This window comes from Diabrotica undecimpunctata, chromosome 5, assembly GCF_040954645.1.
Source record: "Diabrotica undecimpunctata isolate CICGRU chromosome 5, icDiaUnde3, whole genome shotgun sequence".
In the NCBI taxonomy this organism is placed as follows: Eukaryota; Metazoa; Arthropoda; class Insecta; order Coleoptera; family Chrysomelidae; genus Diabrotica; species Diabrotica undecimpunctata.
In genome coordinates, this window is record NC_092807.1 from 105,226,068 (window position 1) to 105,246,802 (window position 20,735).

The 20,735-nt window shown below is 32.6% G+C and overlaps 1 protein-coding gene across 1 annotated transcript; it reads left to right on the forward strand.

Annotated features, from left to right (window-relative positions):
• Positions 1 to 1,236: 1,236 nt before the first annotated feature.
• LOC140441617 (mutS protein homolog 5-like) lies at positions 1,237 to 20,524 on the forward strand. Its single transcript, XM_072532457.1, has 13 exons — positions 1,237 to 1,616; positions 2,232 to 2,466; positions 7,491 to 7,719; positions 8,669 to 8,842; positions 10,758 to 10,899; positions 10,959 to 11,021; positions 12,259 to 12,460; positions 13,803 to 13,993; positions 14,198 to 14,243; positions 16,523 to 16,661; positions 16,815 to 17,181; positions 19,034 to 19,304; positions 20,126 to 20,524. Exons 1-13 carry the CDS (start codon positions 1,431 to 1,433, stop codon positions 20,338 to 20,340), a joined length of 2,460 nt encoding a protein of 819 aa, XP_072388558.1. The 5' UTR covers positions 1,237 to 1,430; the 3' UTR covers positions 20,341 to 20,524.
• Positions 20,525 to 20,735: the final 211 nt, after the last annotated feature.

A 20,735-nucleotide genomic window follows, 5' to 3' on the forward strand; every position in this document is an offset into this window, starting at 1 on the left:
TACACATACCTAGTATAAATTATTCCTTTTCTGAAAAAATTCCTTCACTTATTAATATCTGTACAGCAGAAATAATAGCTATTCAAAAGGGTCTAATGATTTGTGAGGAAAAAAGTTTTGATAAAGCTATAATATTTACGGACTCAAAGAGCGCTATAGACAACATTAATAACAATATGATAACTGCAACAAAAGATTACAGAGTCTTGCAAGTTAAAAAGAAACTATACTATTTAAATAAATATGGAAAAGATATTAGATTATGTTGGATTCCTGGACATAATGATATCAAGGGAAATGAAATAGCTGACAAACTGGCAAAGATTGGGTCTGAATTAAATATTCCTGCTAAAATTCGATTAAGTAACTTGGATATCATGCCATTATTAAAAAATAAAATATGTTCTATGCATCAAAATAATTGGTTAAATTCTTTTCAATATAAAGGCAAGTGGTATAACAACATACACAATTTTTTTCCTAATAAACCATGGTTTGACACAATCCCATGCCCATACATAGATAGGCGGCATATTACTACCATTATTAGAATGAGGAGTGGTCATTGCTTGACAGGAGTACATTTATATAAAATCAACATTCAACATTCGCGATAACCCATACTGTGAATGTGGGCAAATGGATACACTAGAACACATATTTTGGGAATGCCCAATAAACAAAATAAAAGATTATGATGTCTATCAGGAGCTGATCAAAATTAATATTAAAACCCCAATTAACATACCAATGCTTCTATGCGAGATTAACCCTAAAATTATCAAAATTCTTATCAGATTCCTACAGATCAACCATATAAAATTATAACCTTAATAATAACCTATCCAATATTAACATTTAAACCAACGATAAGAAAATAGAAAACATAAATAAAATGTAGATTTGTAGAAAAAATGTCTATATGTCAATGATAATTGATAATAGGGCATGAGATATTCTCAGACTCACGGTCACGATAGTGTCCCAAAAATTAACAAAACAAATGTACTGGCTGATTATTCAGAAGAATAAAAGCCAAAAAGAAGAAGAAGAAGAAGAAGGAAAAGAAACAATGAACAAAATAGTATGTGAATACAAAATATTCATTATGTGTATTTCACATTTTCCTATATAGTGTTGGACTCTTTATACTCTATATTTTTCTTTCCTTAATCAGACTTCTGTTTTACACTATTATATAGATGGTTATACTAATCAATATGCGCAATAATCTGATTCATTTCTATTATAAACAAACACTTTTCTAAATGTTGCTTCACATAAATACTTTTTTTTACCCCCCACGTAACACAAATTTCCATATTATTGAGTTGGCTTTTGCGATCGTCTTTTGTTGTAATTTGACATTTGAAATTGTTTAGTGCATCAAAATTAGTATTAAGGGCTTAAACAAATTGTACATTTAAACAATGTCGTCTCCACCGACTGAAATTATAACAGTGCATCAAATAAAAGGTAAACCGATGAATGATACCACAGAAGAATTTGAAGAAAAAAATGATGATACTATCAATGAGGAGCCTAATATATTTATGTGTGTATTGTATAGATTCGGGAAGCTTGGTGTAGCGTATTACAATTTTGTAGATAAGCAGGTATGCATTTTGAATATTTATTAGGTAATATATTTTAAAATAAAATGATATAATACACAAAAATCATAAGTAGATTTTAAAGTACCTATTTGTTGTACTAGTTTTGATTATTTTAGCACTTTATAACTAATTTTTATTTAATTATAGACCAAAAAAATCCGTTGCACCAATATAGGCAACTAGTAATACATACAGCTTTTTATAACTAATTGCCTGAGAGATCTTAAGATTTTAATACAATGAATTTTTTTAGAAAAAGATTTGTTACTATAAATTAATTTGCTATATTTGTTAAATCATATCTTGTTGTACAGTTGTCTTTGACAAGTTAGTAAAGACAAAACATCGAAACTTCATAATTTTTGTAATAAGAAAATGATGATTTAAAAATATCGTCTATATAAAAAAGTTTACCCTGGTATTCCTTATTAGTTACAACGAAATTATCTACTAATATTACGTCTCGATATAATAGATATAATAATAGATACATTTATTAATTATAATATAATAAATAAATAAAAGATGGTTGGAAAACGTCAGAATGAATTCATATCATTTTAAAACACAAATTTTCCTGTTTATTCCTTTACTTGCCATGTATATTCATTGTAGCTGTATGTATACGACGAAATGGTTGACGAAAAACCCCAGTACCTTGTAACAGTGAGTCTTTTTCGTGAAATTAAACCCAAATATGTTTTAACAATCGGAGGAAGAAACGAAGAATTCACAAAAGTACTCATTGATATCATAACTTATGGTGATAGCCTAAAGAATTCGACGACAACGTCGGACAATGTTCAGCCGATGCCTCCAAATTTGTTCCTAGCATCCATACAAGAATATAGTAAGTATGCGTTACCTATATAATAATGGAACGGCAGACAAAAGGTTTTTTTTTTTTTCTAAGATAAATTTTATTCTTATGCTCGCCCTCGCCGAGCTGCAAATGCGAATTTAGCTATAGAAGAGTTCGGTATACGGCATTACTGATATCCAGTGGTCTCCCATATATAATTTAGTGAAACAAGTCTAGAATCGTTTCCAATGATGGCTTAATTGTTGTTACCTTCATCCAGGGACATTTTAAGACAAGCTTTGGATTAACGGTTTATTAATTGTTTCTGAGAATGCAGATGTGGTTGCACGATATATTGTTGAATGAAAGAATAACCCATGAAATTTACTATATTTTTGTTGTTTTTATAAATTCTAATTTAAAACACTTAACTGGAGAGACCCTATTTTAATACATACAGAGAGACATGCCGTCTGACAGACTACAATGTAGGAGAGGGGATAAGAACTAAACCTACAAACATTTTTAATATATTTAATAGTTATTTTACCAACAAGTGTATTAATAAGGGCGATTAACAACTGAGATATATTAACGCGCGAGCAAAGCGAGTGCGTTAATGTTCGAGATTGTTAATCGCCATTTTAATTCATGAGTTAGTTACAAAACTTTTCCGTGGACCGTACTTTTCGGAAATAAAGATATCTTAGTTTAAATATTTATTTACTTAACGATAAACAACAATTTTTTCAGCTTTCATTGACTTTATTCAAAGTTTCCTTAGTGGTAGTTTTATTATAGTAAACATTAATATTCGAAATGGTACAATTACTGAAATTAAAGGAAGAAATTGATAAATAATTATCTGCTGTATAGCATTTTGACAAATTTATATTTAAGTCTTCTTGGACCTCTGTAAATTCTGTGATAGAAGAAGTTAAATTCTGGTGGAGTTAAATTAAACTCTTCGTCAATATCCATCCTTTGATTTTTCAAATACACAGAATTTTAAACAATAAAGTAAATAATGACATACAATAACAGATAGTACTAACAGCGGCTACTTCATTTTAAATTAATTTTTTAGTGGGTTTATAAATAGGTATATGTTTGGTTGCCTACACCACAGGTCACTGCCAATCTCAGAGCGTTTAATTAATTTATGCAAGCAAACTATGTTGTGTTGCCTATAATAAAATCGTTCATTAATAGAAAATCATTCATTAATAGGGGTCATTAATCAATGATTTTGAGGGTGTTAAAATTGATCATAAATGGACTGTCAACGGAAATAGTACTTTAAAAGCTGTTTGTATTTGCAATTAAATACAGTAAAGAAACTCAAAATATTGTCAGAGAATAAAAAAATAACTACGACTTTCTAACAGCTAATCATTTACAGTTCGTGAGTCATATTTTTTACTTTTCATTACAGTGAAAAAATAAATATACATCAAGTAAATTTTTTTATATGAAAGGCACTAACACATACTGGATTACGTAAAAATTAACTCGCGAAATTATTATATATAAAATAAACTAAAAATAAAATATATAAACCTAAAAAAATGGCTCGGAGGACGCCGTTTCGCAACAAATGATGAAGTCGTCGCTGAAACTTCGGCTTATTTTGAAGAGCTCGAGCAAAAGTATTATTCGGATGGGATAAAAAAATTGGAACATCGTATTACTAAGTGTATCGAGCTAAAAGGGGACTAAGTTGAGAAATAAATCGATTTAATTCCAAAAAACTTGTTTTTTCTATCAAAGGCTAGTTTTATATCAATCCACCCTCGTATATATTAAACCAGTGGTTGTGATTTGTGACATACGTATTACTTTTTCCAGTGCCAGATTGAACAGTATATAGGAGAGAGCCTCCCTGGCACAGCCCATTATTTGTTTTAAGACAGGATAGGTTCACACAGTTCTCCCTGAATTCTTACTCTACATTCAACTTTTTCAAGAGTTAGTTTTGTTAAATTTACCAACTGATTTGGTATTCCTAGCTCTTTCATTGCTTTGAACATTTCTCTTCTATTTACAGAGTTGTCAGCTGCTTTGTAGTCTATAAATATGTGATGAGTATCAATGCCATATTCCAGTGTTTTTTTCAAAATTTGTTTCTGGGTTGCAATCTGATGAATTGTAGATTTACCACCTCTAAAACCAGCCTGGTATTTTCCTACTATCTGTTCTGGATATGGTGCCATACGATGACATAGTACTGTGGAAAATATTTTATACGCTGCCTTTAGAAGCGTAATTCCTCTGTGGTTAGAGCATTCAAAGATATCTCCTTTTTTGTGTATGGTGCAAAGTATTCCAATATTTCAATCATTGGGGAGGGATTTCTGTGTCTATATTTTTTTTATAAGCTGCTGTAAGCCATTATGGTATCATGGTCACCTTCTTTATATAGTTCAGCTGGAAGATTATCTATTCCTGTTGATTTGTTTCTGGCTAGCTTTTTAACTGCATCTTTAACTTCCAGAATCGTTGGTGATTCCTCTTCCCTCTCGTCTGTTCCCCTTACCTCATCTCTTTCGTCTTTCAGGTTTTCTTCTTCTTCCTCTATATTAAGTGCCTGGTTAAAGTATTCCACCCCTCTATTCAATACATCTTTCCTTGTTGTTAATAGATCGCCATTCTGACTTCTGCATTGTCTTGTGGTTGCCTTGAATTTTCTGTTGATGTTAAGTTTCTTTTAGAATGCTCTGAATTCTTTCTCTCTGTTAAGGTTTTCTATATATTTAAGTTTCTCATTTAGGCGGTTTCGTTTTTTTCTTTTGTGTATCCCCTTTTTTTCTTTGCCCTTTGACTGGTAATTCCCTACAGTTGTTCTAGTTCGTCGGATAAACATCTTTCTGTAGGCTTCATTTTTTCTTTTGTTGCATTCTTGCATTTATCGTCAAACCAATGATTTTTACGGGCACAAATTATTTTCCTATTTCCTCTTTCGCTACTGATTCAATGTCTTCCTTTATTATGGTACAGTAGGAGTCTATATCTGTCTGGCCTTCTTCATTTATCACACTCAACACTGTATCTCTATGATACAGTGTTGAATTTTATTTTTTATCCCAAAGTGCCCTAGGACAACTTTTTCTATTTTTAAATTTGTGACAACATGCCGGCCTTCTAAATATGAAAAAAAAATTTTCCTACAGCTAATGGTTAAAAAGTTATTCTAATTGTTTATAAGTAAAAAATCGACATGTTTTTACACAACGATTTTGCAATATTTAAAATTATTTTCCTTCATTTTTTTTAAATAATATTGATAGAATAAATCTTCTTCTTTTGTAAACTACCCGTAAAATTACTTTAAGTTCATTATTTTCTGACTTATATTGTTATAGTACAATATCCTACTGCAGGATCACTACGTTTGTAACGTAGTTAATCAAACTCACTTTTTACATACTGTTACGAACATGCATTCGACGTAGCCCATATAAGGTTGCATCGCGAGAGAACGAGAAGCTTCCAGATGAATCGAGCGCGGGAGAGATCGACCCGTCAAACAAACAAATTAGAAGTGAACTACTCCAGATTATTCTAGTACATAATAACTTTTATATATAAGTAGACCTTCTATGAGTTAAGTTTAGTTGATAAAATATTACCGAACTGTAATAAATAAATATATTTATATAAATTCGAACCGCTCGTTTTATTTAATCTCGCTACAATACATTAAAAATTATTACAATACATCGATAATAGGTTGCTAGTCAAAAAGTAAACGCAAATATGTTTAATTCAATTAATAGTAGGTAATTAATTTTCAAACAAATATTTTATTTCATTCATTTATTTTTTTAAATAAAATACGCTGCTCATGACGTATATGCATGTTTTTTTAATATTAAATTAAAGCTATTTTTTTTTCTAAATATGATGATATAAGGTTGCCTGAAAATAAATGGTCGCAAATTAGACCAGCTATTAAAAACGCGATGTATCAAAGATAAAGTAAAACAAAGTTAATGCGCAACGACACTGGTTTGACAATTGATATTATATTATTATATATTTATCGAATCATGATTTAATAACTTACATACAACAACTGACACTTCAAACCAGTAGCTGTCTTTTACTTTATCTTTGATAGCTCTCGTTTTTAACTGCTGGCAACCCTAATTTGCGACCATTTTTTCTCAGGCAACCCTATATCATCATATTAAGAAATAAATTAGCTTTACTTTTATAGAAAAAACATGCATATACGTCATGAGCAGCGTATTTTATTTAAAAATAAATGAACGGAATAAAATTTTTGTTCAAAAATCATTTACTATTAATTGAATTAGAAATATTTGCGGCCACTGTTTGACTGGTAACCTATATCAATGTATTCTCCTAATTTTAAATGTATGTAAAAATGTGAGTATCATGAACTACGTTACAAACATAGTGATCCTGTAGTAGGATCTTTGACTATTACAATAAAAATTAATTTGGGACAAACAAATAAAATAACTTCTAAACTTTTGACCAATCGCTTCGAAATTTTTATATTTACAGCACTATAAGTCTAAACAGTCCGTGTAATATGAAGGTTTTAAGTTTATTTTTAAAAAAGTTTTTAACATTTATAAAAAACCGAAATTTTTGACTTATTTTGCAACTTTCTAAGCAACAAATAACGATATAACCATTCAAAAACGCCATTTTGAAGATTCTTACTCTCAAATTTGTTCCAAATGTTTCACTTTTTGCTCATAGATGAAAAAATCAAAAATTTGTCGTTTTTTGACCTTAATTTGTTAATAACTAATTAAGTCCAAAAAATCGATGCTCAAAATAACTGTCTTTTGCCTGGCCGGTTCAGTGCCACAAACATGGTACTTTTTTGCTTATTTCCTTGAAGTATTAATAAAGAAATATCTTATCTCCGCTACTTCTCACAATATTTACATAAACTTTATATATATTTGCTTTCAAGGTAGCCCAATTATGTATTTAAAAGAAGAAATAATACTCCTTTTAAATATATAACGAGGCTACTGTACTTCCAGACAATAAAAATTGCGATATAAATATACTTTTTCTCCTACTTTTAGCATACGAAATTTGCAAAGCAATAATTTCACAGTTAAATCTGGCATCCATCGAAGAGGAACCATCAAAGACGAAACGGGAAGTGTATATTCATTCTCTGATTAATTTTGATAATAGATTGCCGTTCCAAGCTATCGGTACTCTGGTCAAATTTTTAGACAAAAACTGGTCGTTTTTTGGAATAAGTGAAAAAGACGATTTGAACTACATTCACATCAACCAAGTTACAAGGTAGGTATTGTATATTCTAAGAACGCTGAAATAAACTATATTTTGAAGGGTTTTACTTCCGACGCATTTCCGTTATTACAAATTCCGGTCCCGACGGTACATTATTTATTTATACGTATTGACGTCTTTTGTTACTCGCGTTATTATTTTATTGTGTAGAATTTCAAAAGATAGACGATAAACGAAATTAAACAACATATCAAAACAGATCCCGAAACAAAAAAAAAAGTGTTAAACGAAAACATCACAAAATACCAACTCATATAATTAGGTCATAGACATATTGTGATGTATTGGCAACCATGCAGTGAGGTTACGTCACAATGAGCTGAGCTTAGAGTATGGATATGGAATTCTACTCGTCAAGTATTTCAATTCGGCTCTTAATCTCTACGTCTGGGTCCCACTTATCATTTACTGTATATCTCAGATATTTAAATCGGTGTACTCTTTCAATACGTTTGGCTTCAATATTCAGGTCGATATGTTGAAGGTTCTTTTAACTGATCACAATAAATTTAGTTTTCTTTCTATTGATTTTCAGTCCAAATTGGTTGCCAGTTGTATTTACTCTATTTAGCATCATCTGTAAATCTTTGATGTTGTCGGCCAGTGTAACAGTATCATCTGCATATCGAAAATTACTTATTGGTACGCCATTAATCTTGATGCCCTCGTTGTACTCTTCCAGTACCTCCAGAAATATTTGTTCCGTGTACAGGTTGAAAAGCAGTGGCGAAAAGAATACAGCCCTGTCTAAGCCCTCTCGAAATGGTTACGTTTTCACTCACCATATGTCCATTCTTCATGTGGGCTGCAATTAATATTTGTACTGATATTATTTAAAAATTCCTTATTAGGATTAATAAGTACGTGTCTATACTTTGCTAAAATAGCGATTTTGATTTCAATGATTTCATTTTTCGTACATTCGTCTTAATTTTCATAGAAAAGACCAAGTCCTCATAGACAACTCAACTTTTGAAGCTCTACAAATATTTTCAAAGCGTGGGCACGAGGCGGGCTTCAAAAGAGGTTTGCATTCTAGCGATCGAGAGGGACTGAGTGTATACAAATTGTTCTCGGTCAATTGCAAGTCAAGAGTTGGTCTCGTCACATTAAGGTAAGTATAATTTGTATTAGATTGTAACGTGCAATTCTCACAAAAAAAAATATATGATCATGCAAGATTGTTTGCATTTGGCTCATGCCTATGACGCACGAATCTCATGATACGTAGTCGATCTGCTTCAATCATGCCCTGCACAGCGTCAACGGTTGCTTTCACTAGATTAATCCACTTTAGCTTTGATCGCACAGCGCTTATAATTCAAGTCTGGTGAACTTAAGATATATAAATAATAAAGAATTTTTGTTGATACAACTCTGGAATTCGTCACTGAAAGTGGTGCGTCCATGCTTAAATTTTTCAAATCATCTGTGCACAGTAGATGGGTCTAGTGTTTAATCACGAAAACCAACACGAAGTCGATCGACGCACTGTTGTTTTATTGAATCAACTTTAAAATCATATATTATCTTTTTTTGTATGTGTGAGAGTGGAAATCTACTAAAGACCTACCAGATGAATCTTTCCAGACCGTTCTCTCGCGCGCACAATCACCCTTACTTTTCTCTTTTCTTATTCTCTTTGTTACTTATGTTTACCCCTATTGTCTCCCCTCTAATCTCTTTTCATTTTCCCCCTTTTTGATACGGTCATCAAAATGTGTGCTCCTAAAATACCCACTCTTGCATATAGCTCCGCTCTTATGTCATTGAACTTGCAGCATTCGACACACAGTTTTCGGCTGTGTAGCTTATTCCACAGTCCACACAACTAGCATCTATTGCCTTGCTTACCTTCTCAAGCTATGCTCTAAATGGCCCGTGTCCTATAAGGAATTGCGTAAAGTAGTTCGTGCTTTTATATTTGAAATGCAGCCACTCCTCCACAGCCGGGATCAGAATTCTTGTCCATGTAGCCCTCCGCTCGTTTGCCCACTCTTCCTGCCATTTTGTAATGGTTTGTTTCTATTCTTTCTTCTACCTTCTCTTGATTACTCTTATCGTATATTTTGGCTATCTCTTTTGCCTGCATTTGTATTGGTGCTACTCCAGCTATAACTTGTAGGGCTACCGTCAAGGTCATTCTATAGGCGCATACGGGCTTTTCTTTGGGCCTTCTCTAAAATTTGTTTGTACTTTTGTTTGTTAGTTACTTAACACCACACCGGTGCCGCATATAGACTTGTGGAATGTGTCACTTCCGTCAGAATCCTTATTTTTTCCGTACCTGGTCTTCTGTATTTGGCATAATTATTGCCAATGCTGTTGGTCTCTGTTAAGCCTTGTTTGCAGCATATTTGACATGTTCGCCAAATATCTGTTTACTGTTCAGAATTACTCCATCACCCCTCAGGTATTTAACCTTTTTATCTGGCATTATTCTTTCTCCCTCTTGAGTGAAGGAAATGTGATCTCTGTCTCTAGGTTCTTTTAGTATTAAAGATCTCTCTATAGAGTATTAAAGGGTCAACTCTCGGTCTTTCTAGTCAACCACGTTTTTATCCTTTACAGTATAGCATTGGCTGAGTTCATTATAAGCCTGTTTTCATTGTGCTCTACTTGAACGACTAGGTCATCCGCGTAAGCGATAGCCTGTATCCCTTCTCCTAAATCCTCTTCTAGTATATCATTGTAAAGGATGATCCAGAGCAACGGTCGTGGGACCGACCTCTGTGGCACTACTGCCGATGTCTGCATAACATCTCCTCTCGCTGTTAATCTATCTACTTAAGAAGTATTCCTTCACTTTGTTTTGTAGGTATGGGGATTTGTAGATGTAGGAAAGATCTAATATGCCGTCTAACACTTGGTACAGTTCTTTAATAGAGAAAAACGTTTTTCCGTATTTCACCAAGAGAAACCTAAGCAGAGAGAACTTAATTCCTCTCTTTAGGTTTACAAATGTACTCATGTATCTACTTTTGAAAACGTTGTAAATGTAAATATGCCAACAAATATTCTTTTCTCAGAAATATATTACTAAATCCTCTGAAGAACATCGATCTTCTCAATCAAAGACTCGACTTCATCAGTTTTGTTTTGCTGCCCAGTAACAGATTTTTTGTAGAGAGTTTACGAGAGAATTTGCAAGAAATTTCAGGAGACATTAACGTAAGTATTATGCTGAGCTTTTTGCATCTGATCAATTCGTAAACGGTGTTATCTTTAAGGTTATTTTAACAAGAATTGGAAACTCCCGAGCGAAATTTCGAGATTGGTACGTCTTGTATAAAGTGAGTTACATATTTTAATTTGTTTATTTTTAGAACGAAGTTTTTTTGTGTAAAGATTTGTTTTATGTTGGGCGTAGTGCACATTAGTGGTAAATGTATACATGTAAGTATTGATACATTCCAGAACAAACTTAATATGAATTAAATAGTGTTTTGCGATCTTGGGAGAAACTTTTTAAAATCTCTTACTTATTTTGACATTGTTTAGCAAAAAATCAACAAAATATGGTCTACGTTGCAACGTTTCAGATATAGGGATTAAAGAGCTACAAAGCTAATATAATTGCAGCTTCAGTACCTAATATATATACTCAAAATAAAATAACTAAACCTGAAATTCTAATACCATTAGTACTCAAAAAATCGTGAAGCAATTGCCTCAGAAATCAGCAAAAAATTGTAAAACGCTATACTTATGGCAAAATCCAAGCAAATGTGTCAAGAGAGAGAAATCACAAATTACAAGGAGCTTTCTGATAGGAAGTGTAGATATAAACGTATCAGAAATTACTCACGGCTAATAACTCCCGCATAATAACATTGTAGATAAAAGCTTTCTAATAAAAAGAATTTCAATTTTGCAGTGACTATTAAGTAAAACTTCTTGAAATTTTTGTAAATTTCAGCAAAATATTTGTGATATTGTTCCCATTCTCACGTAAAATTAAAGTTTTTTGAGCACTTTTAGAAAAGTTATTAATTATTTTCAAAAAATCGCAATCAACAAATTACCAAAAAAGCGTCACAAGTCTGAGAACAAGTTAAAAAAAAAATAAACATGGACTAGATTACTACGAATTAAACGTTGCTAGCTCCTACCAAAATGTTTATGGCTGTGACACGAGATAGGCAAACAATTGCACCTTTTCCGAGATTACGTATATACAACTGAAAATAATAACCTGAACTTAACACTTTTCAATAAATTTTATCAACGTTTCAAAGCAGAAAATCCATTGTTTTATATATTTGTTAATCTTTCTGTTAAATGTCGTAACTATAACTCGTTATGATACATAATTTTCGGGGTTTATAGGTCGTATTATAAAATTGTCTTCCTGATGTTTCGTCCAAAATTGCGCCAACATTATCAAAGACAATGCGGAAAAAGATTGTAATGATTATAAGCGCTGTCACATCGCCTTCCATAATGTCTGCTGCACTGACAGATAAACCGCCGATGGCGGACACCTACACCACTTGATATAAGTTATTAATTAGCAATTCTTAAATTTAGACGATCTATCACACAGTTTATATAAACGAATTGAGCGCTCCTTACAGAGAAAACTGTTCCCTGTTATTTGATCTGTGTGAAGCAATTTCACCTAACTTAATAAGCCTGGAGGAGTCCATCAAAAATGGTTTAGATTTTGACGTCAGCAAAAAACGTGGTAAACCCATTGTTAGGTCTGGATTGGACGAGGACTTAGATGAAAGTAAGCTTTTTTTTTTTCTTATTCTACAATAAAACTTTGTATTTTTATTCTTTCATTCTTATACAATGAATATGATTATTTAGGTTATTTAAATACGACTTACAATGTCTTAGCCACATTTAAATTAAGAAATTATGTCTGCGCACTTTATAACTACTAACTATTGGTAAGCCTTAGCCACCATAACCACAGCAATAGATCGTTTATAGATTTCGTTTTCGCTTATTTAAAATGACTATGGCGATTAAGAGTTCCGCCAACTGTGTTATTCATTTCCTTAGTGCTAAGCCGTGAAAGTACGCACAAAATTCAGTATGTTATGAGCTTGCAAAGAGTGGGGTGTACTTTCACAGATAAACGTGCGACTGTAATTATTCGACAATTCAATAATTTCCATTGATGTATCTTTAATAGACATCAAGTATTTAATTTGGAACGACGCAATCACATTTTGGGCAATTCCGCGCAATCGGTGTGGGGTAATTTCACGCAGCGCGGATTTATCCCATATGAAATGTATAGTAGGTATTTTAAATTCCAGATGCCAAGAACTTACCACAAAAGAAGTAATAAATCCAGCTATGAAGAATGTAAATTAATAGCTTCAATACAATGAAAAAAAAAAAAGAAAGTTTGCCCTCAAGCCTGTATTTTCTGAAAAATAGGAAGCAGAATTGACGGAGTATATTTTAAAATTATCCAAAATATTTTTTTGGTTTATCTCCACATGGACTTCGGAGTGCCTAGAACAGGCAAGGTGCTTTCTTTTCGAAGAGGTGGAAAATCTATGAAATAATGGTGGAGAATCTATGAAATCAAGGTGGAAAATCTATGTGGTAGTACTTTCACCAAGCGCATGCAACGTATGATCAAGCAACCTTCAAAATTTAATACATTTAACAACATCGCAAAAATCAACAATCTCACACAATGAGATCATTCCCACCTGGTTCGACTGAATAAATGCAATCTTTGGTCATCCTCATTATTCACTAATCCAAGAAAATGCAAGTCACGTTTCTGTAAGTTTGCAATTACAGACCATCATGGAACATCCCCTACGGTCAAGCTGAGCTGTGAGACTATTGGACGGTATCACCACATCAAAATTTGACAAACTATATAACCTGATTCATGCTGTCACTACCGATCCAGGGGTCTAGAAACCTCCAAAATATCTCGATTTAATCTCTGAGCAGGTAGTGATGGTCCTGCTAAACAAGACCATATCTACTATCTTCTTAGCATAGATTGTGATTTCGAAGATCTCCGCTTGAATACTGTATAGAAATTTTTTTGGTAAAAAAAACTTTTCGTATTTTATTTTTCCCATTTTTTTTAGAAAAATTAAGAAGACAAGGAATCATGAACGACGTAATGGCAGCAGCCAGATTTGCTGCAGATAATTTGCCGGACTTTTTGGACGAGTGTTCGGTGGTTTATTTGCCGGAAATGGGACATTTACTCGCCATAAAGGAGTGGAAGTCGGACTGTCAACCTGAAGATTTGCAATATTTAGGATTTCAATACGTGGTAAAAATTATTTTTCATTATTTGCTTTATTCTTGCTTAAAATCGTCGACAGATAATTGGCCCTACATGACATAAAAATAAAATTCATAAATCTTGATAACATATAATACTTTTTTCAGTTTTTTCCATTTTTTTATTAGCTAGTTATTTTAATTTTTTGGGGTAATATGTTAATACTTTTTATTATTATGTTTTCTCTTTTAGTTCAAAATAGGAGGAAAATTCCACTACAAAAACCCAATGTGTGTAGGTAAGAAATTAATTAGTTATTAAAAATGCTTAATTACTGACATGTGGAGTGATTAGATACATAAACGTGATTTATCATTTACATTAATCATTCATACATGTTATACAGATAACGACATTGTTTTGTTGACCATAGGAAATAAGATTTATTGCGATCCCATCTCTAGAGTATATTTATTATAATGCTCTAAAACTAATTTCTTGGTTATTTTTTAGCCTTAATAGCAATACAAATAAATAAGTAAGTAAATAAGTAATATGCTTTATTGTCACTGAAAATTGTACAAATTTTATGGACAAAGCTTATAACAATAAGACAATAAAGGAGAAAAAAAATCAGAATAAGAATCGTTTGTACTTTTAAATAAAAAAAAAACAATAAAATTCTTCCAAACTTAAACATAAAAATTACTACCTAATTAAGAATCTACAAACTTCGTAAAATGTAGGTACCTAACAAAAAATAAAAATTAGGAAAGCAGATTAATGAATTAAGGGCTCAAATATTCCACCTCCTTGTGCTAAACAGTAACCAAATCTGTCATACAGATTTCTCCTCATATTTTGAAGTAAGGCTGGTGTAATGCTTGCAGAGAAATGAAGTATTTTTGCCCTAAATTCGACTAGGTTTGTGGCCCTTTCAAACTGATGCCTATAAACGTTTTCTTTGAGAAAACCCCAAAAAAAGATGTAAAACCGCTGAAAGTATCATATTACAAGTTGCACTTTTTCTTGGACGGTATACAACGTAATAGGCATTTTATTAATTATTTGTTTATTCTTTCAGAACTTCGTTTGAAATTTTTAATGCCAATATGACAATTCACATCTACTGTGAAATGAATATAGAGGTGAAAACGTGTAACATGTCATAGCGATTGCCATAGTGTTGTATGGTCAATAAAACAATGTCGTGATCTGTATTATATACTTAATAAATCGGCCATATGTCGTTAAATACTCTCTAAATGCCACTTAGTACTTCTTAAATCATTCAAAGGTGTCTAGGTACTGTTCTAATCTATTCTGTATATCTACTTACTGTCTACATGTATAATGTCATTTTCTAAATTTCTTATACTCTTAGTATCTTTTGATATCTCATAAACCAATCAAGAAACTTTTTAAACCAGTCTGATGTTTATAACTACTTCCTAAATTCGTCACAATTTCTTAAGTACCTCCTAATATTGGTCATATATCCTTCTAAATGAGTAATAACTGTCTATATACTTCCTAAGTATGTTATGGTATTTTATAAATTAGTCGTATGTCCATAAATACTTCTCAAATGAGTCACATGTATCTACATACTTCCTAAGATCAATCACACTCCTGCCAGTACTTCTCAAATGAGTCATATATGCCACTTAGTACTTCCTACATTATACGTGGATTTCTAGATACTGTTCAAATCAATTATATGTATCTAAGATCAGTCAAACTCCTGTCATACATCCCAAATGAGTCATATACTTCCTCAATACATTATAGGGCTTTAGAGATGGTGAGGTACATGGTAGATCGGTTACACGCTTATAAGTACTTTCGGATTAGGCCTTCAGTTAGTACTTTTGAATACCTGGTGCTTTATAGACTCATATGTCAATAGGTACTTGCTAATATTAAATTAATCTTCAGTCATAATGCTCTTGACCTTTCCTAAATAAATTATAGTACTTTATAGACTTATATGTCAATCGGTACTTCCTTAGATCAACCTAATCTTCAGTGATAACGGGCTTGATCTTTCCTAAATTAATCACGGTACTTTATACTTATATGTCAACAGGTACTTCCTAATAACCTCATCTCCAGTCATAATGGGCTTGATCTTTCCTAAATGAATCATGGTGCTTTATTGGCTAATATGTCAATAGGTATTTTCTAATACCAACCTAATATTCAGTTATAACGCGCTCTTGATCTTTCCTAAATGAATCACGGTGCTTTATAGACCCGTGTGCCAAAAGGTACCTCCTGATATCAATCTAATTTTCAGTCATAACGCTCTTGATCTTTCCTAAATGAATCATGGTGCTTTATAGACTCGTATGTCAATAGTTACTTCCTAATATTAGTCATATATTTATAAATAATCAAATATGGTTCTAAAACAAATTTAATCAATGAGTATCTTATATGAACTAGGTAAAAAATATGACTTCGTTAAAACATCAAAAAAGCTCAATTTGAAATATAAAAGTATTATTGGCTATATAGATATATATATATATATATATATATATATATATATATATATATATATATATTTTACAGAGTTGGATAAACGACTTGGTGATATTTATCTAGAAATAATAGATCACGAGAATAGAATACTTAGAAGATTGTCTGGGTTCATTTTAAAATATAATAAAGACATAAGAGAGCCATTGAAGATTATTGGTATGATAGACAGGTAAATCGTTATATACATAAACTATTCTCATGTGGAAATCGTTTTTGATGTTGTTTTGTTCAAAATTTTTGAAGAGAAATAACTATTTTTCATTTCTTTGACGAAATTATATCAAAGGTGAGTGTTAACATTATTTTGAACTTATAATTATAGCTTAATAGCCATGGCAATAGCAGCTTCATGCAAGATGTACGTCAGACCATTTCTAAACACCAATAATTACTTTCAACTGGACGAATGCCGCCATCCTTTACTTGAACATATGCTGGAACAATTCCAACCAAACGATTTTTATTCTGGAGCGAATAACAGTCACATCAAAATCATTACAGGCCCAAACGGCAGCGGTAAAAGCGTATATTTGAAACAGATTTGTCTGGTGGTGTATTTAGCTCATGTCGGCTCTTACGTGCCGTGTTCCAGAGCCGATATTAACCTTTTAGATACGATGCATTCGAGGGTCTTAGCTATGGAGTCCGCAGCAGTTCGATTGTCTTCGTTTATGATCGATGTAACTCAGGTAAATTCTTTATATATATATATATATATAATTTCGGTTTACAACGTTCTTCGACGTCTTCCGATTTCCAATCTCCATCTCATTCTATCGTTCCATAGATCGTCTTCCAGTTCTCTTTCTCTGATTTCTTTATCAACTCCTTCTCTCCAACTTCTTCTAGGCCTTCCTGGTCTTCGCCTACCTCTTGGTTGCCATTCAAGAATTTGTCTTGGTATTCTATTCTCCGGCATTCTCCTTACGTGTCCGTACCATCTGAGTTGTGTCGTTTTGATGTCATCAACAATATTATGTGTAACCCCCATGATTTCTCGGACTCTCTCGTTTGTTATTCTGTCGCGTCTGGAGATTCCCGCCGAGCGGCGACAGAAGTCCATTTCTGTTGCTCTAAGCATTTTCTCTGATCTGTCTTTTAGGGGCCACACTTCGCATCCATATGTTGTGATACTTTTTATTATGGTGTTGTATATTCTTCTTTTGTTGTCTTTAGAGATGTTTTTATCCCACAGTACGCTGTTTAGTAAGGCTATGCCTTTCCTTCCCTGTGTATTTCGTTCCTTAATGGCTGCATCTAATTTTCCGTCTTGAGTGATTTTTACTCCTAGGTATTTGTAGTTATCACATATTTTGATCTCTTGATTTTACTCTACGAGAAGGTTATGTTGATCTCCTCCGATACTCATGTACTCAGTTTTTTCCATATTCACTTCCAAACCCCACTCTGTAAACTCTTCTAATAGTTTTCGCATCATGTAACTAAGGTCTTCAGAGTCCTGTGCGATGATGACCTGGTCATCTGCAAAGCACAGAGTGTACAAAGTTAAGTCTATTAGTGGTATGCCCATATTCGTACATTTTTTCTTCCATTTGTTGAGTGCTGCTTCGAGGTATATTTTGAATAATGTTGGGGATATACAGCATCCTTGTCTTAGTCCTTTAGTCACTTTGAATCCCGGTGTTATCAGATTTCCTGTTTTAATTCTTGTTGTTTGTTGGTAGTACAACGTTTTTACTGCTTCAATCAGTTCTATATTTATATTTGTTTTCCCCAGTGCCTCCCATAATTTATCAAGCGGGATACTATCATATGCTTTCCTAAGGTCTACGAACGTCAGATGGACTTCTTGGCCACGAGCAACTTTCTTTTCAATTATCTGAGTAATAGAGAAGACATGGTCTATTGTAGATCGACCTGCACGAAAACCAGCCTGTTCTTCGGCTTCCATATCTTGGTATTCTTCTTCTATTCGATTTTTTATTATTTTCCCATATATTCTGCTAATACTACTAGTAACTGCAATTCCTCTATAGTTTTCAGGTTTCGATTTATCTCCCTTTTTATGGATGGTGCTCATATGAGATTCTTTCCATTCCTCAGGTATTTCATGTTTATTTATGCATTCCTGGAAAAGTTGTCGTAGTCGTTGAATTAGTATTTTGGGTCCATGTTTAATGAGTTCCGGAGCTACATTTCCGGGGCCAGGTGATTTGCCATTCTTTAGATGTCTGCATACGGTTTCGACTTCTCTCTCATTTATTCTGATTGGTGACCCTATCAGCCTGACGCCTTGTAAACCATAGTTCTCTATCTGTTTGAAGGGCTCTCTTGTCTCTGTTATTAAATCTTTAAAGTATTCTTCCCAAGTTTGCGGTGATATGGACTGGATAATATCTCTTTTTCTGTTGTTTCTTAAATTTTTTAACAGTTTCCAGCTTTCTGAACTTTGGCTTCCACCAATGTATGTATTTATCATGGTGCACTTTTTTTCCCAGGATTCATTTTTCTTTTGGAATTTTTTCAAATTCTTTATACAATTCTCAATATTCATTTATATATTTCTAAATAATTTTCTAGATGAATAATACCCTCACAGATCGTGCTGCTTCTTCGCTGGTTTTAGTAGATGAGTTCGGTAATGGCACCAGCGAAACAGAGGGTATTTGTCTCCTTCAGGGAGTATTAGAACATTTTTTGGAACGCGGAGCTGCTTGTCCCCATATATTAGTCTCATCTCACTTCCAACAAATCCACAAACGTCTTCCAGACTCGCCATTGATTCAGTACCAGAAGATGGAGCACACCAAAGAAAGTGGAGTGTTGTATTTTTTATATAAAATTACTGAAGGTTAGTATTTTCTTTTAACTCTTGGAACTCCATTACTATTAAATATCCATCGCAATATATTGAAGCACACTGTCATCGAATTTTTGAAGATCAATACATTATTTCAATAAATTTGGAGAAAACATTTTTGAAACACATGCTAAATTAATTTCTAAAGGGCTTTCGACAAAGCCAGACATCTACAGCTCATTTGAACATTGAAATGCCTGGATAAACAAGATTTAAGATCTTTAAGCTTTTGATAAGACTAGATTTCATAAACTCATTCAAATTCTGAAGGGTATGAGTGGATGAAAAAAAGATCCAGAGGTTAAAGATGTCTGCATGCTCCATTGACTTCTAAACGGCTTTTGACAAGGTTATACATGAAAAGCTCATAAAAATCTTGGGGGGGGAGTGGGTTTGGATAAAAAAGATTCAAGATATAGTAGAATGCACTGGATGCATTCGCAGACTCCATTGACTTCGTAACGGTTTTCGAAAATGTCAGACGTCAGAAACTCATTCAAATATTATGAGTAGTGGATCTAGATAAAAAAAATTATGATCCAGAGTACATGAATTTTTTGCAGACTCCATTAACTTTGGCATATCTTTCGATAAAATTAGAGATCAAAAAACCATCCAAATTTTGAAGAGAGGTGTCTGAATCTTAAAGTATTTGGACATATTTACATGCTCCATAATATTTGAAACAGCATTCGACAAGATCAGATATCATTAGTTCAATCTCACTAGTTTTTCGTAAAAAAAAAAGATTTTAACTTTAAGGAACGTTGGAATAGACTATATTATTGGTTTAAAATGATTTTATATTCCAGGTATCTCCAACAGTTATGCCTTCGACGTTGCGGAAGAAATTGGTATAGACAAAAAAATAATTGACAGGGCAAAAGAAATTTTTGACTGCTTATCTAACAAAAAATCTATTGCTCCTCTACCAAAACTACTGTCTCGAAATAAGTTTGATATGACAACATTGCAAATTTTGGATATTCCAGAGCCAGATGAGGATAATGAACATCAGTCTATTTGAATTACTGCGATTTTTCATTTGTTTCTGTGTAAACAATTAAGAAATAATTTTTTATTTTAAATCATTAATTAGTCGTATTAAGATATGAATTCATTTTATATTTATAAGTCAAAAATGTCACATGTAAAGGAACTATTATATTGTTATGTAATTAAAAACGTGAAAATATATACGAAAAAGTTCATATTGTTTCTAGTTTATTAGTTTCAAATGTTACACTCCGTATAAACCCAGCATAACATGCTTTTCAACATTACTACATATCTCCAAGTATAAAAAAGGATTAAATGTAACAAACTGGGCAATAAAATGCCACCTATTATAATTACAAGTGCACGTGGCCATAAAAACGTTTTCTCGATAGCAATATTGAGGTATTTGAAGCAAATTTGTTG